The sequence below is a fragment of the Syngnathus scovelli genome, chromosome 2, assembly GCF_024217435.2.
Source record: "Syngnathus scovelli strain Florida chromosome 2, RoL_Ssco_1.2, whole genome shotgun sequence".
Classification (NCBI taxonomy): Eukaryota; Metazoa; Chordata; class Actinopteri; order Syngnathiformes; family Syngnathidae; genus Syngnathus; species Syngnathus scovelli.
In genome coordinates, this window is record NC_090848.1 from 15207394 (window position 1) to 15224986 (window position 17593).

At 43.4% G+C, this 17593-nt stretch overlaps 1 protein-coding gene across 3 annotated transcripts; it reads right to left on the reverse strand.

Annotated features, from left to right (window-relative positions):
- Positions 1-2034: 2034 nt before the first annotated feature.
- Positions 2035-16907, reverse strand: arfgef2 (ADP-ribosylation factor guanine nucleotide-exchange factor 2 (brefeldin A-inhibited)). Of its 3 annotated transcripts, none has more exons than XM_049755686.2 (39): positions 16559-16907; positions 15463-15493; positions 15026-15149; positions 14749-14895; positions 13689-13868; positions 13271-13511; positions 13083-13199; positions 12868-12992; positions 12534-12667; positions 11597-11831; positions 11428-11527; positions 11175-11314; positions 10707-10815; positions 10447-10636; positions 10256-10367; positions 9969-10174; positions 9786-9870; positions 9534-9705; positions 9304-9449; positions 8971-9099; positions 8725-8883; positions 8493-8640; positions 8111-8213; positions 8002-8042; positions 7732-7901; positions 7169-7320; positions 6905-7077; positions 6494-6654; positions 6297-6427; positions 6019-6148; positions 5771-5906; positions 5428-5566; positions 5290-5347; positions 4976-5084; positions 4704-4843; positions 4440-4617; positions 4114-4252; positions 3042-3159; positions 2035-2955 (listed from the first exon to the last, which is right to left on the reverse strand). In XM_049755686.2, the coding sequence occupies exons 1-39, from the start codon at positions 16719-16721 to the stop codon at positions 2797-2799; spliced, it is 5430 nt and encodes a 1809-aa protein (XP_049611643.1). In that variant the 5' UTR covers positions 16722-16907; the 3' UTR covers positions 2035-2796. The 3 variants fall into 3 exon arrangements, with proteins under 3 accessions (XP_049611643.1, XP_049611641.1, XP_049611642.1); XM_049755684.2 differs by having other exon boundaries at positions 9304-9455; XM_049755685.1 differs by having other exon boundaries at positions 8111-8207; positions 9304-9455; positions 16559-16906.
- Between the last annotated feature and the right edge of the window lie 686 nt (positions 16908-17593).

Consider the following 17593-nt stretch of genomic DNA (forward strand, 5'->3'; position numbering starts at 1 on the left):
ATGAAGCAGTAGTGTTTCAATAGCTAATTCACAAACAAGAGGAAATATAATTAGGGAAACAATACCAGAATTAGTTACTGTAAGTTATTCATGATTTAGTCCAATTTGTTTTTAATTGGGCAATCAAAATCTGAATACCAAGATGCCACAACCAGGAAGGGACTTCTGTCTAGAAATGTCAGCCAACTCAATTTTTTCAGTTGCCACAGCCCCAGTGTGTTGTTTGATTTGTTCTTTTTTTGTAACTTGTAAGTTAAATACAACTGACCTGTACTCTGGCAGTAAGTCTGAGTCTTTCACATTCCACTAGTGATGCTTGTTAGTGCTTTAGTGAACTAACAATATTGAACTCTTACAAAATCTTATTTAGCGCGATGAATTCACCTACAGCCTAGGTACAAAAGAAATTGCTTTATTAAGTTTGTTTATTGCCGTGCTGTTATCCATATGTGGATATGCAATTTTAAACGTCTTTCAACATTTTTGATTGTTAGCAACATTGCAGACCCTCAAGGTACGCTTGATGGACCCTCGTCGGTCCGGTAACCCCAGTTTGAAAGCCTCCGCTACATTGGGTACACTCAAAACGAGACAAAATAACGAAAAATATATTCACTTTTGATAGTACTTACCACCACGATTGAGAACTATTTTAATAAGCTAAACAAACAGCTTAAGCACTCCACAAGCAGACACGCGCGCGCGTGCACAAACAAAAAATGGTCAACGTGTTATTAGTAAATAGAACATAGGCCAACATGTTAGCAAAATATCCAAATTACGTTATTACTTACCACTATTGAGGTGTTTGGTGGATGCAAGCCCAGAGGACAGCAGACTTTATGCGATGCTTGCAGCTGGACATTAATCAGACTTAACTGAAGTGTTGCGCTGTGACGTCATCGCACAAATCTTTGATCCCTTTGACGCGTAACTTTGACGTCATTAACTGCGCTTTGATGGACAGACGATGGTATGCATTTTGCCATCCATAGAAGAAGAAATTTGTTTGAACGGCACGTTGAGTTTCATCAATGCTTTTATTAGCATTCCACATTTTTCTTGAAAATACGTTGCAAATATTCATATTTCAAACATCAGGTTCAGGAAATTAAAAAACACTGCTCACAAAAAGTTTTTTTAGGCTTCGTGGGGAATGTCAAGATGAATTGAAGCTGCACTTTGGTTTGTCGTTTTCCAACATGTGCATTGTATAATAGAGGAATTTTCAAACGCCAATTTTAATTGAATCAGGAAATGTAGTGGTCAAATTGCAGATCAAACAATAATTTGCCATTGTCCAAAAAATACTGACACTGAAGTTGAACATGAATATTGAAAAAATGAGAGGCCAGATTAAATTCACCTGTTCTACATTTGAGCTTAATTCCAAAATTTCACCGAAAGCTAAATATCATGGTGTTTTCTCTGGCTCCTTCCACATTCCAAAAACATATTAGGTTTATTCTAATTTATTTTTGGTTTGATATATGGCCACACATCAAAGTGAGTGCTCACAAGGGGCGCCCAACAAAATGCCTTTAATTTGTCATAAAGGCAAACAACCGTGGTTACATCTTCCTAATTTCTTTTCTCAAAGTTCTTCGATCCATGAGTGATGCAATAAATAAAACTATAAGATGACTAAGCAGTTTAATATACAGAAATAATCTGCTTGCACTTACCTTAGTGGCTGACCAGTTTTAAAAATCGGATTCAATGAAATGTATTTAACCTCCCTATTTCACTCATTATTGTCTAAAAAAAAAAAAAAAAAAAACACTTTCAATCTTGAGGTGACAATGTTGCAAGTCTCCCACAAAATTAAGGGGAAGGGAGAGTTTTGCAAAACTTATTTGAGCATTCAAGCGTCAACACTAAAGTGTTTAAAAATGCACACAAATAACAGATGACATTAGTGCAGACCAATGTGAGTTTGGACAGTTAGACATGTTTTCGACCTGCCAGCAACAACATGATGTGTGAACATAACATCAGAGGTGAACCATTGTACTAAAATGATTGGTTTCAATGTTAAACTGATCAGAATTTCAGTTTATTGATAACTTCAACGCTCAAAGATAACATCACAACATAATAGAACCATCATTGCGTTTTCATCTCCACCGTATATCATACATTGAATCTTACACTGCAAACGTGACAGTCTGCATTTTTGCATTTACTGTATATATTTATATATATTTATAGATTCCCTAGTCTTTAGGGAAGAAAATTAGACATCCATTGTGACAGGGGGGGAAGGAATGATTCTCCCAAAAATATTTAAATGCACTTTAAATAATTACAAACATCCTTTTTCTTTAAACACTGCATTTTAGGACAAAAGGTGAGAGCGACATGTGCAAAAAGAAGAGGAGCGACCGCCTTATCGGGTCCAGTCGATGCGATGGTAGAGGCAAGGATGGGAAGAAATGCGGGCCACCGCACTATAGGAATGCATTAGCACACTTGGGACGCAACACGGTTGTAAACAAGCCAATGCTGAACACTGCAGTGTCACAGCAGAAAGTGTGATGTAGCAGGGCGGCTGACTCACAAATGGTCTTTTCCTGACAGGCACAGGTGGCCAAAAGAGAGAGCAGGTGGAAGGTCCTTCAAGTTCCTTGAACCAAGTCGTTTCGTCAAGTTTTGTCTTGGCCAATTACACCCCTTGGTGTAATGGCGTCATGACCAGTATGAGATGAATGAGGAGTCGGCAGACTGCTGGTCACAGTCAGCTTCTTCGGTGGGCCAAATGAAGGGTGAAGGGAATTTGGGGGGAGGGGGGTCTACTCAGGGGCCATCTCTCTGCCGTGGCCCCAGAGCGGCAATGTGGAAGACGGCACCGATGCGCAGGAAGAAGCGCCGCAGAACGGCGCGTAGCTCGGGAATCAGGTCAAACTGCATCATCTCGCACAGGTGCGAGAAGTAGCACGAGGCGTGCGGCTTGAACTGGGGCAGGAGAAACATGCGCACCAATTAGACACTTTCATTTTTGAATTAGGTGACAGTGTGTGTGGCTCTGAGTGTGTTTGTACCTTGTCATCAGGCAGCCTGAGTGTCCTGGTGAGGAGCAGCATGAGCAGACTGTTCCATGCCTCTCTGTGACTCTCCGACGTGAGACCGATGAAGTAGGCCAGAGCTTCACTGCACACCCTGGCAATGCAGCAACAACAGTATTATCAATAAGTCTGATGAATAACAGTCATTAATTTCAGAGTTGGGCATCACATTACACTACTATTACAGCTATTGCAGCAACTGAAGTAGTAATATAGATCACGGCACGGCTGCAGCATCATCAGTCAAAATATTCCTTGTGAGTCAGCAGCTGGGTGACAAACACCACCAGTACGGCACGGCTTGTTTGCACAAATATAACAAACCAGGTGCCCCGCCCCTCCAGAAAAACAACAACAAAAAACACGATAACATCTTGGCCAACATGAGGTAAGAGCAGAGCTGCACTTTATGCAAATGAAACAGTTGGTTGTTGTTTATCATCACTTTAACACCAGACCAGGAGCCACAAGCTTCACAAGACGTCATTTGAGAACACTCACACTCCCGCAACATACTAACTGACAAGTGCCAATGTTAATAAAAAAACATTTTCTGTCATTTGGAATATGCAAAGTCACAGTTTTCACAACTAAGTTATAAAGTCCATTTTTATTGACAATTATTTGTAATAAGTTTTGTTTTAAAAATAGTCATCTTATTGCAGAAGTTGTAAAGTTTCAAGAATCAAGTCATTTTATTGAAAATGAAGTGTAGTATTTTATTAATTTTTTGTTTTATTTATTTTAACAGTCTTATAATTTCCCATGAATAAAGTTAAAATTTTCATAGATTTGTAATGTTGATTTTATTGAGATGAAAACATTTCCAAGAATAGAGCTCTATTCTTATAAAACAGCTGGAACATTGAGAATAATTCGAATTGGATGTTCCGTTCTGGAAAGGTTTTGTTTTTTTCTTTTTTCCAAGATAGCTTGCCCTCTCGTTCATGACTTGGGTTAATGTGGGTATTATGTTAATGCTGTTCTTTCAGGACTAAACATAAAAATACATTGTAAACTGAAAAGCGGTCCAGCGTGTTGCACTCACAGTAGCAGTCGTGTTTGGATGTCAGGCCACGCGTCACGCAGCTGGGGGTCCGAGTACATTCGGAAGAGAATCCTCAGGCTGCAGGCAAGGCTGCTAGTTTCCTGCTTCAACAAGTTGGGCTTGGACTTTCCTTTGAAGCCTGTCAACATCACATTAGACATCTCCATTGGGTATGTGCATATAAAGACAAAATTATTAACACCCCCGGCTGGCCTTGCTAAAACATGTCCAGGATCTTGGTCCTCAAATTGTGGCGAGCAAGACAATACTAAAGAAATAAAAATTGACCTTATTCCGTATGCGGGTGAATGAGAGCTTTGCTGTACCTGCCCTCCAGAGGGCCGTCCTTTGCTCGTTGTTGGAGTTGAAGTCCTTGGCAAAGGTGTGCGACTCCAGCAGACAGTCTAGCAGCTTGAAGAGGTGAGCGGAGGTCATACGACTGTACATTCCCTGATCACAATCCGAACCGCCGACGTCGGTCGACGCTTCTTCCAGAGCGTCTCGCTAACAGAGCGACAACCTCAGTTAGTGTGCGACTCAAAGGCTAGCAAATCCACTGATGCCACATTTCTTCTTGCTATTTTTGCTACCTGGGCAGCAGCCATGTTCTCGGCGTCCTCTTTCTTGCTGGTCGACGGGTAGAAGACAATGTTGTCAATGGTCTGGATAAGCTCCAACTGCACCACACATTTGATGAGCAGACCTGCAAACAACTTGTGGTCTGAAACTCCTGCAAGGACAGAAAAGCACCACAGACCTTTGAGGGGGGGGGAAAAAAAACACTGTCCACTGAGAATATTGTTAAACAAACAAATAACATGAACAAAAAGTTCCGTATATGTCCAGAATGCGTTCTACTCACGAGCATTGGACTTGCCCTTCCAGGTGTCATCACTGGACATTTGGCTGTGTGCTCTTTCCGAAAGCGCTCGATCATAGCTGCTCTGGGACTGGGTGTCAAAGTCTACATCCTGAAATACACTTTAAATCAGTGCTGCGATCACGGAACGCCCTCTTCCCCAAGAGTACGTGAATCATGCCATGCGTTGACAAAAGCATTTCCAATTAGTCATGATACTATTTTTTCTTAAAAGTCCATTGCAAAATAGACAGTATATTATACACTAATTATTTGCCATTAAAAGACCTGATATTTTGTGCTTTGTTTGTCCTTACCAAGTGCTTGCCGTCAGCAGCGTCATCCTCCTGTCCAGCAGGTCGCCATGTCAACAAGCTGATGAAGGAAGAACAAGATGCATTGAGCAAAGACATTTGCATTTTATGGAAGAGAAATTTCATGGCCAGCTTGCGTACACTTGAGGGCTGGTGTTTTGAAAGATCTCCAGCATGCATGAGCAGGTGATGTTCCACACTTCAGGACTGAACTTCTCCCCGTTGAGAATCACCAGGTTCTCCAGGCAGTTGGTTCCCGAACGAGCCAGCTGCTCATTGTCTGAAGGAAAAGAGGAGACACGCAATGTAGTAGAAAAAAACTCTTTGTCCACTATTAGATGTTTCATTACAGTGCTCCAATAATCACACAGAGTGATTTCAAAAAGCATGTTTGCATGCATGCACAACCGACAATGAAGACAATGAAGTCTGATTGGGTGACGCTTTTTGTATATTCAGCAGATTGTGATAATATAACACTCACCTTGCCGAACACACCATTGGAGTTGCGTGAAAATGTCCGCCAGCAGGACCTCGCTGAGAGGCTCGTAAAACTGTGTAAACACGTCACAGATGGCGTACAGCGCATGGTTGCACGTCGTCGTCATCCACTCTGTTTTCTGTACACACAGAGTGAAGCCACAAATGAGAGCCACACCTTAACACCAAAGGAATTATAGCTAATTACGATTCTTTTATTTTCTCAAGAATCCAAAACCAGAAACACCTTACCTCGGTCTGTTGCTCCGGGAGCTTCATGTTGTCAAAGATGCGGAAGACGATTCGGAAGAGGTCGTGCCACCAATGTTTCTCGAAGGTGTGGCCATAACTCTTCATGATCTCAAACATAACTGTAAGACCTCTGTCAAGAGCAAACAATGCTTCAAAGTTCAAAACGGAACCACAGGAAGGAGGCAACCTCCTACCGTAATGCAGCAAAGGCTGGAATGATGTTTTGTGCATTGGTAAAACATATGAAGAAACTCTAAGCAGGACTCATTAGCTCATACCTGGTGCGCACATCCAACTTGCAGCGATTGATGATGCAAGACAGCTCAAACAGGATGGGAAACCAGCCGCGAACCCAAACCCGATCCCCGGGGGCCACGTTCATGTCATCGCTGGTGTACTCCCTAAGAGCCTGCAGGACAAGGACGCCAGGACATGTGATGTAGAAATTAGTGGAGGGAAGCTAAGTTGCACCAACCTGTGGCCTCTCTGAGACATATTTGGCGCAGTGGCGGATGAGTCGGATGGCCTCCATGCTCGTGTCGGGGAAAGCTGCGTTGCACACAAACTCGGACAGGCACTTCACCGCGTCTTGGAAGGAATCGATTGCAGCCGCAAAATGTTCCCGGAATGTATTCACTGATGGACGGAAGAGTGGATTAGGATGGAAGGAAAAGAAGTCACACATCCTCCTGAAATTATGAATGACAATTGTACCTTCTGCCTATCACTGGCATAGATAGCCGGACAACATACATATTTCCTAGTAGAAATAAATTTTGGACCAATCAAGTGGAATTGCACAATTTTCTACAGCACACCGGATTACATCTCACACAGAACACGGATGTGCCGCGTCACACTGTTTGAGAATCAGTGGTTAACTCACTGACGATATGGCCACTGGTCTGGAATGCAAGGTCCACGATGGACTCGTCACGGTCGGAGGCTGCCTGGTGAAATACCGAGAAGATGTTCTTCCAGCCCGAACGGATGTTGGCAGCCTGGGAGTTGACCATCTGTGCCACGCATCTGATCACCATGTCTCTGATAGTAGGAGACCTGTGGGTGTGTTGATGGATAATGCCCGAAAAAAATATCCAGAAATCAACAAAGATGATATGCGAGGCAATCATATTACAATGTTCTCTACCTGTTTTTCTTCATGATGTGCTCAAAAGGCCTGAGGAAATCTTTTTGGAAACGGAAATTCGCGAGCTCTCCTTTTTCCAAGAACTTCATTGAGAGCTGCCTGAGTGAGTCCACTGCAAATATCGCTACATCTTCATTGGGATTACAGCCAACCTATGGAAGACGCAAAACGGGGATGGTGCTTCTTACCAAGGCTGTGATTACTTTGTGGAATCTATGTACAGGCATTCTTTAAACTGTTTATGAGTAAGAACATTGCCAAGTCTGGAGGTGCCGGGGTTGATAGCTTGTTCCCCAAAGACAAACTGCATCCGTTTTTACTGGAGTCTATTATTTTCAAGGAGGTTTACAATTTATAGGTAGTTCTTGTTTGTTGAAACAAATGACCTTGCACCAGAGTAGGATTTGGCATTTTACTAGAAGGGAGGGTCAAAAGACTCAAAGCAGAGATGAAAAGTTTTCTTTGACATTTTAACTGTCCACCAGAGAACTGCAGAATGAAATTGTCACTAACTCTCCAGATGACCGATGAAGGACCATATGAACTATGAAGGTCCCACTGACCTTATTAAAATGGTCTCCTATGACCTGCCAGATTCGAGACCACTGCAGCCTGATTCGGTTCATGTTGTAGTAGGAAATCTCCACTATCTTCTGCAAACTGAACATTCTAGGCTGATGTGCTGAGGCCAGCTCGTCCATGGAGACGGCGCACAGCCACCTCACAAAGTCCACTGCAGGAAGATGAGATAGTCGAATAGCTGGTGAGCCACTTTTTCAGCTGTGCGAGCGGTCGCACAAGGAGAGCCAACGGGGAAGGAGCTGTTCACTCACCAATCGCGTTTCCATCCAGTCTGGTAGAACCTGTGAAGATCCTGCAGATACCACAGAAGAGTGCAAGTGTAAGGGAATGAATGATCAGCTCTACACATGTATGATTCACCTGTCCACCGCTACGACAACACTCTGAGAGCTGGTCTCTCCCACTGACTCCTGGAGGTGAGCCATCTGACGCTTGTCCTGGTTTCCAACCAGATGACCTGCAACTCATTGAGCATACCACCATGAAAACCAACGAGTTACATCTGTGAAATGTGTAACAAGGCCTTCGTTTCAGCTAATTTCTGTTCAATTATAGAAAAATACACAACAATGTCCTGTGTCTGTAGGGCTGGGTGATATGGTTTAAAATAAATCTGCAATGTTAATGGTTTTTTTTTCCCCTCCCCCAAATAAACAAGCATGCAAATGCAAAATCATTCCAAACAATATTTGCGCTTTGGCTTATCCCCTGTGGAATGAGATTGTTTTTCAGTGTTACCTACCGAGTCCAAGGGGCATGAATTCCTCTGTGCCCGAGGGTAAGCCCTTGATGCTGGCCTCTTTCTCTCGAACCACCCCTGATATGTAGCGTGTCTTCACCCCAGTGCCAATCAACTGAGCAAGTTCCAGTTGACTAATACACCTCAGGATCTATTACAAGGATTCTTTCCGTTACATTTCTGATGTGAATAATATAAATACCAAAAAGAATCATCACCATTCCGATTGACTGACCTCGTGCCAGGAGTTGCCCAGGTAGTTTCCATCCGTGTGTGCCACAGTGATAAGAGTCTTGATGGTGTCAATGTTCTTCTGCTTCATCTCAGTGATGCTGGAGCTGGCTGTCAGCAGCGTGAACCTGGCCAGGGCCTGGACGTAGGCATCTCGTTCCAGCTGCATGCAGACAAGGAGGTTGGTGACCACCAAAGTGGAAAATAACCCGCGCAGACTCAAATCCAGGACTTCTGGAGCAATTTTTACCTGCATGCTGAAGATGCAGGCGATTCTGATGGCGCATCGGATGCCCTCCAGACACAATGATGCGACCTCCGGGTCATCACAGTCCTGAAGGCCCACGCTGAATGCTGCCAGCAAAGGGGTCCATGCCAGCTGAAAAGAACAGCTCATATAACGTCACGTCAAATATCGTCAGAATTGTGTAAACTATTTTCAAAACTGTACAGGATTGAGCAACATAGCCACCATTATCTTTTTCTATATAGCCTTGTTTCAACTATGCCATATAGACTATCAACAGATTTTAGCATAAAAGTATTCGGACAAAGAGGACTACAGTAGACCAGTTTCACGGACCTTAAACATGGGCCGGACGTGTTCCAGGTGTGTAGCGCTAAAAAAAGGGGCCTGCGCATGGCTGACTGCCTCCATCAGAGCTTTAGCGGTCTTGGCCATCTGCTCCATCTCCATGTTGTACAACAGGCGACGCTGTTTTTCACTGGCTACACCTCAGGTGAAAGAAAAGCCTTTTGCCAAAATGGATCATGAGCACATATGTGACACACTCATCCAGAAATAAGACTCACTCTGCTTGGTGGACTTGGGAGTAATTGAGAACTCTCTGCTCTCCTTCATGGCTATCTTCTTTCCGGCAATCTCGTCATAAATAGAGGATAAATACTCTTCGGGAAGATCCTTACTGTCGTTAATGCCACGGTTCATCTTGATGTACTGCTCTTTAGTCATTTTGTTCTTCACCTACACGAGCAACAGTGATTCCAAGTGTGAAGCCTCACAGCACACTACATACTAATATATCGAATGACCCTCATTTTTACCTGAGGACTATGCAGGTCTGTGGTGAGCATAATGATGGAGTAAGCCAGTACATAAGCTGTGTCTGCACTGGCAAACAATGTTTGTCTGCAAAAAAACAAAACAAAAAACACCAGTTAGCCAAATCATGACAGGATTAGTGAGAAAGATTATAACATTATTCTTGCGCATTGAAGCGGACCCACCCCTGGTTGCACTCGAGGTATCGGGCAGCGAACTTCTCCATGAGCCTATCAATCTTTTGGGCTTCCCCTGGCAGCCGGAATCCTTCCAAAAAGGCTCTGAGGGCCGAGACAAAGTCCCGCCCACAGAAGTCCAGCTGGTCAACGTAGCAGTACATCACCTCTTTATTCAGCTTTATGTTCTCACCCAGGAACTCGCCCACTTGGGTCTATTTACGTGCAGACGCACGGCAGTTAGCATCGGGATTGTATTGAATGCTGTTTATAATTTAAATCCCCATGTTGCTTACTGTGTCCAGTCTGTCCTCCTGGTGAAGGAACTGTGCAATGTTCTCAGCTGTGGAGCCCAACATGCCCTGATCCTGCAGATACTGGATACCCCGTTTTGGCTTTTTGTTAAAGCTAGGAGAAAGGGGAGAGAACAAAGGCAATCAATCGATCGCATTTTGTGAACGTCAACGGTATCTTTCAAGAGGCTCACAGTTCAATGCCATGCTCGATGATGTCCTTCTGCTGTTTGATGACTTCATACTGCTCCGGGTGGTCCAGCTGAGACAGCGATACACCGGCCGAGACCGTGGAGTCCAAGGAGCTGACGCTGTCTCGACGTCCTGCCAGCTGCTCCGGAAGCTTCAACTCTGACATTTCGCTCTCCGATGGAGGATCCTGGCCTGCAAAACAAACAAAAACAGATCTACGTTTGCAAAATGTGGGGGGAAACTGAATGAAAAGAGAGCTTACCGAGGTTGGCCTGCAGGTTTGGGTTGACATACATATCCTTGCTCCACTCAACCATACATTTGAGGATGGACACCAAGCATTCCAGGCCCTTCTTACGCAGGCTGAGCTCCTGTTGAAGAACACGACGACACTCACTTAGTCCTAATTTCACATGCCTTTTTGTATATAGAGGACTCCACTCAAATAAGACACCATCCACTAAAAACTTCAATTGGCACCGCACCTCAAACAGGGACAGGTATTATTAAAAACTACATTAAAGAAGATGAAAACTAGTTAGTATTTTATTTTATTTGTACAAATAAAGGACTGCCCTTATTTAAACCGTCTGCTCCTCTCTGCAGCCACTGTACTGTACAAAGTTCCAATTCACCAATACATCATATTAAATAAATATTGATGTTTCTTTATAACAATTCATTTTCTTCTTCTTGCTGTGCATTAGAGGAGCCAATCAGAAGTATGTACCTGCAGAGGGGTCATGCCCAGCTCCTGACCACTCCTGCCCATAGCTATTTTGGACAGATCGTTGACCAGGCGTTCAAAGATATTGGAGGCATTGAGATCACAGTCGTAGTTCACGTAAATGTCAACAACACATTGAGCATCTGGAGAGGAAAAAGATGCATCACCAAATGGGAAAATACATCATTGTCAACAAAGTTACAAAAGGGAGTGGCCTGTGTGCCATATTTTACCCACCCTTGCTTAAGACACATACCTGCGCAAATGCGTGTCAGTGTCTGAATAACCATCCACTTGTGCTCAAACGAACTCGTCGACGTCTCCAAAATGGTCAGAAAAATCTCCCTAAAAAACACCTGAGGAACAATATGTTAGAAAGAGTTTGGGGGGGAAAACAAAACAGCAGTTTTGGAGGCGCCACATACCTCAATCTGCATTTTCAGGTGGACCTTAAAATGGGACAGCAATGTGAGGAAGATAGCCAGTGACAGCTCGAAGACCTCGGGCACGGAGGAGACGCCGTTTTTGGAGAGCGCCACGCAAAGATACTGCTTGATGGCGTTGACGAACATCTCGTGGGTGCGGAACAACGGCCCCGCGCCCTGCAGCACTGAGAGCAGCAGCTGCAGCGACACAATCTTGGAGCGCAACTCGTGCGACCTGGACAAAATAAGACATGTTAATGTCCTTAACTGCATTCATTGGCATCAGCAATATGAGGTGACCAGCCTACAGCTTATTTAAGGATCACGAAAAATGTTACGATAAGATCAGAAACTGTCTTTTGAATAGAAAGAGGTCATGAAAATGGGTGAACGAGACTATGAATATTCCACCGTTTAAAACAATAGAGCATGATTATCTCTATAGGATTCTGGGCTCAGTTTACTTTGGCCTATCCACAACAGTAGCCTAGAGTTAAAGTTACAGTAACCAGAGATCCAAAGGCACTATAAGATGTATAGAGAGGGAGAGAAGAGAGAGGAGAGCGGGAGACAGAGAGAGCGAAAGAGAAACAAAGCACTTGGTGAATTTGTGAAACAAATTTCTATTTTCAATACACGTTACACCTTTTGGTCTCCACAAATTAGTAAAAGTGCAAAAAAGATTATGCATTTAAATGCAGCCGTTTGAACAAAGTGTGTTAACAAAGAATGGAAAATGAGGCACTCCTTGTATTTACTTCTTGGCCAAGGAGATAGATTTTATGGACATGAGATTGACAGCCTCAACAAAAGGGTGTGGTGCGGCTATAATGCAGGTGTACTTCTGTTTTTGACAGACAATAAGTTGAGCAATGTGCAAGCAGCCAGTGTGCAATTGAACAAGTAGAAGGCTCTTGTTTGCGTGCTTCTTACGCACTTTGGATCCGGAGGTCCTTCAGCAAGTGGCTTCATTGAAAGTTTGCACAGTGAGCGAAACACCAGGAAAGCATCCTTCTGTAGGATATGAGAGAAACGCGAGGGGCTGTGGGATCCCTGCAACGCTTCAGCATCCTGTGCACACAAAGAAAGAGTTTGCAAGTTTATTAGTGCACAATCTCATGAGATGTGATTATAAAAAAATAAAAAAAACACTGTCAGGGGAAAAAAAAAAAAAAAAAAAAAAAACACTTAATAACATTTGTCATTATTATTGTGGATGAAGTTTCTAATAGTGTAAGCAAGGCAAGGCAAAACATGTCTGTATGGCTCACCAGCATGTCCGCTGAAGAAACAGACGAGCGGTCTTCAATGATGCCGTTCATCTGTAGGGCTTCGACGTCGGCTTTAGGGAGAGCTACTTGCGTCTGCTCAGAGGCGGGCTGGGTAACGGGGTCATCTGGTAGAAGGCGAGGTCAAGAGCGGTATTGACAATTGCAAAACTGAAATATTCCCCCCCCAAAAAAAAAGATGAAAAACAAATTCTGACCAGTGTGATGCGACTGTTCCCCTTCATCTCCTTCAGTCTGTGTTACTGGACCCTCTCCATCTGCCTGAACTACTTCGCCCTGAGGCACTTCGGTGCCTTCATCTTCAAAAACTGAATTTGCAAGGAAAAAAGATGAGATTTTAAACTGCCACGTGGACCTTCTGTGGCTCCATTCTGTGGAACATTACTTCTCTCTGACTCTCCATTAACAGTTGGTGTATCTAGGTCCAGGTCGGGTGGAGGTGGCGGTGTTGAGTTGATGGCGTTGAGATCTGGAGTACTGGCTGCCGGTGATGGGGAGCTATGTGGCTCTGGCGTGGGAGTGCGGTCGGACCGGGGCGAGCCAGATCTCTGGGTACAAGGGACCGGAGAGGGGTTGTCTTGCGGCAGTCGAAGCCGCTCTTTCTCTTGCTCTTGGGCTTCCAAAGCCTGGAGGTATAAGACACAAAATGTGAACCATATTGATCCTAGAATACGACGGCCATCTTGTCATCATGATCTCTTTCAGCTTGCCGGGTGGCTCGGTAATGATCTTTGGGGCCACCGGGGCTGTGCTACTCATCCGATTTATTTGTCAAGGCTATGCGAGTTGTAAAGCGAACTAACAGCTTGGTTTTCCATGCGCGTGAAGATGACGTTGAGCATCTGAGTGAGCGTGGCCTTGGCGGTGGTCTGGTTGATGAGGTTGCGGCTGGCCAGGTAGATGTTGTAGCAGGTCCTGACAGTGAGGAGAATTGTGCCTTCATGGATTTCGATGTGTGGGGAGGTCACTGCTGTCAGAAGGGCCTAGATGGAGTTCAACACAAGAGAATACGCTGATGGTGGAGAGAAGACAGACAAGTTCGCTCCTCCATATGAAAATATTTTCAAATCAGTGTCATAGCAATTTGTTTCAATGTTAAGAATCTATATTTTGATGCAAGCACCTCTGAAATCACATATTTCACTTTCTATTAAATGTTGGCCACTTTATTGTGTTAGTTTTTAGCTGCTTGTGTCTTGGATTTAGCTCTAAAAAAAAAAGCTGGACTGACAAGCAAGATGTTGACAAACAAATATTTAATCGTATGCAAAGTGTTTGTCATAACAGGAGATTGAGTACTCTGTCCCGCCTAACCTGATAGCGTGTACGCAATGGCTTCAAACAACTTCAGCAAGCCGCAGAGGTGGGCTGAGTCTAACACACTAAAACCGGGATCGTATTTCCACAAATAGTGTCCGAAGGTGTTTATTTATTCAATGGCAGATGGACACTACTTCCACAGCCAAATGGTTCAACTTTTGAGTAAACCGTCGATGGTCACTACTTTTCCAAGTTCATTGAGGGTAATTTTGGGTGGCCGACATTCAAACACCCGTGCAAATTGTCATAATTGCATAATAGTGCACTACATAGGAAATAATATGCACAGCCTTGGTCTTCTGATAGTCTTCTGTTTATATGCTGCTGTTCTGGGAGGCAACAGAATTACAACTTATTTTTGCCCCATTTTGATCATTTAGAGGAAATCTAAGCACAAAACTTTGCCCATATCTTTTGAAATATCCATATACGTGTTGACTCATGAACATTTGGTATTGAAAAGTGCAGATAAAGCAATGATGCATCCCACAAAACTTAATCAAAGAGTACTGCCCGGTGAAGATAGGATTCAACTGAACATACTTTGATGATCTGTAGCTGGACTCCCTCGTCAGTCTGTGGTCCCTGGAAGCAGTTGCAGATGGTCTCCACCAAGCGGTCAATCAACCTTTTTCCCGGGATTCTGCCGTCCGGCGCATTGCCCGTGATGTGTCCATAAGCTATTAGTTTCTGCCAGGAAGACACAAAAGAAAATTTTTAAACGTCCGATCCAATCAGAATGGTTACACGCACATTTTTGGAGCTAGATGTGGTGTGAGCTACCTCGTGCGTATGCACGTGAGAGTATGTGTTTGTTAACCTGCAGACAGTCCAAAGAGGTGCTAACTATCCGGGGGGACTTGGACTGACAAGCCAACTCAAATGGCAGCACGTATTGGTCGGCCTCAATGTAGTTGACTTTGGGTGGGACCACCGTGCCATCCCTATGGGAGGGGGACAAGAAAGTGGGTGTCAAAACGGCAATTCCCCACCAGCACAGGCAGCCAAAGGAGCATCAGCAACATCAAATGTTGGTCAGACTGCGTCACATGAATTCTTTATGATCATTATCAGAATTGTCAAAGTGTGTGCGCAAGTGTAGTTTTACGGCTACAGCAATGTTTAAAGATGTTTGTAAGCATTCAAAATCGTATTAATTAGGATTATATGCATTTATGGTTTGAACTCGGATCGCTCGGCATGAAAACGTTCATTCAGGCACAAATTGCACACATTTGAATGCTTGAGTTCACTTACTTTTGTTTCTCGAGCTCTGCCTTGATTTCATCTGAGCAGAGAAATGAAAAATCAGACAAAAAAAAAAGACTTGATGATATCAAGCGCAAATTGACAAGGTACAACATATTACATCTGTACGTTTACGCTGCCTTTGCAGTGAGTGGAGAAATTGACAATAAAGCTGAATTTGACTTTTGACTTTGAGAGATATCAGGCATGCTATACTTTTTGATCAAGTCTATCAGATTTAATTAATCAGTGATGCTCTGTGTCACTGAATGTATTCGAAACACTGACTCCTACACAAAGTATGGATTTTACCATGGATTGATGTTTCAGGGAAATAAATCCATTTGTTGCTGAACCTAACCCTTCATTCATAAATAATATCAAACACGTTAAATCATATTACATTATATGACAATACTATATTAATTGGTGGTTGAGTAAATGGATCGATTATGAAACCTGATGTGCTAGCTCGATGAAAAAAAAAATGCAGCTTCAGGATCAGTGCCTAAAATCATCTACTCAAGTTTAATTGCATTCCTGATTACAACATTTTGTTAAAAAAATTGAGTGGTGTGTTTGACGTTTTCATCCGTTCTTAAAATTATCGTTAGTAGCAGCTCTAGTCACGTGAATACTTGAATTGTATGAAACTACGTTTCTTCTTCTTTAACATCCTATAATGTTTTTATATGTATACATTTAACAATACAGCGCTACGTGTGGGGACATTGTGGACTGGAAAGGATTGACGGAATCCTGACTGTACTGTATGTGTTTTACTGGACTGGCTGGCAATGCTACGTACAACACAGTGATTGGTCTGTTTAGCAAAACTAGCCTAACCGGCTAACCACAGCGCTGCTGGCGTGCAAATGTCCGCGATGACAGCGGAGAGAGAACACTAAAGGCCTTTGCATTGATCAAAACATGGCGAGGAGATAAATAAAATGACACTTGAACACGTCAGCAGGCGCCACAACACGGTGCCACTCACTTGCTAAAGCTAGCTAACGTGGGAGAGGAAGAAGATAGAAGGGGGAAAACATGGATCCCCAACTAAAAGAAAACAGAATTACTATTAGCAAGTCAGACGCTCACTCACCCAGTGCCACCTGACAGGCTTTGCGCAGCTGGCTGTGTTGACTCCTCTTCACCTCGCGATCTGAGAGGATCTTCTCCAGCGCCCGAGACAGAAACATACTTTTGGTTTTACTATTCTCTGCCTGTAGATGTTGCTGCTGCTGGTGTTGTTGGTGCTGCTGCATTGCTGGAGTCTCGCTGATGAGCTTGTCTCAGGCCGTCATTTTGGCCAGGTCCCTGCACGAAAGCAGGTGACAAGGGAAGCTATCGAAGCCTTTTCCTGGGAGGGCGATCTGCGGGGTTTTTTTGCAACTCGTCAGCCCAGCGCCGCCATAACTGCGACCTGTCACATCACGTGATGTGAAATATCATATCCGTGTTGTCGGCGTGACTGACGTCATATCCGCGTAGTTGACGTGACTGGCGTCATATACGCGTCTTTGGTGTTTAAGATCGGCGACGAGTATTCGTGTTTCTTTGTTTTTCTTCGTGATTTATTGGCCAAAGAGCCACCAGGTGACGGGATTCCTCTACATTGTCATTAATGCGACAACGATAACGTAATTAATGGCGCGCCCGAGTGTAGTTCAAAATACTAGTTATGTAGTGAACTCGAACTTAAGGGGCGACAATTTTTCATCAGTGATACTACTACGTTGCATTGTCCACTTCCTAACTTGATCTTTGACAAAAATGCCATTAGAAAAATGCATAACATATGTGAAAAAATACAGGCTTTTAATATAGTTAATTTTTTTTCATAATACATTTCTCAACATGTGAAGAAGATGCACTATTAAAAATAGGGTTTGAAGCAAATAAACAAAAATAACCACATAAAAGAGAGTGTGCTGCTAAAGAGCAAGCATCTTCAATGGTTGGTTCAGGGATTGTTACAATAATATTTTAAAATACAATGTCGTAATTACTAACATCCCTTGTTGAACAGAATTAAGAACTATTAAACGTGGAAAACAAAAAATAAACGAGTCACCTTGAGAAAACGATTGGTTAAAAAGCTCCTTCCAGTTCCTGCAGATGGCGCCAGAAAGCAAAC

Coding starts and splice junctions, on each gene's coding strand:
- arfgef2 (XM_049755684.2), bottom strand. CDS start 16,721: ATGCAGCAGCACCAACAACACCAGCAGCAGCAACATCTACAGGCAGAG. Junction 10,368..10,446: donor ATCGAGCATGGCATTGAACT/GTGAGCCTCTTG, acceptor CCTTTCTCCTAG/CTTTAACAAAAAGCCAAAAC. Junction 8,043..8,110: donor GTTGTCGTAGCGGTGGACAG/GTGAATCATACA, acceptor TGGTATCTGCAG/GATCTTCACAGGTTCTACCA.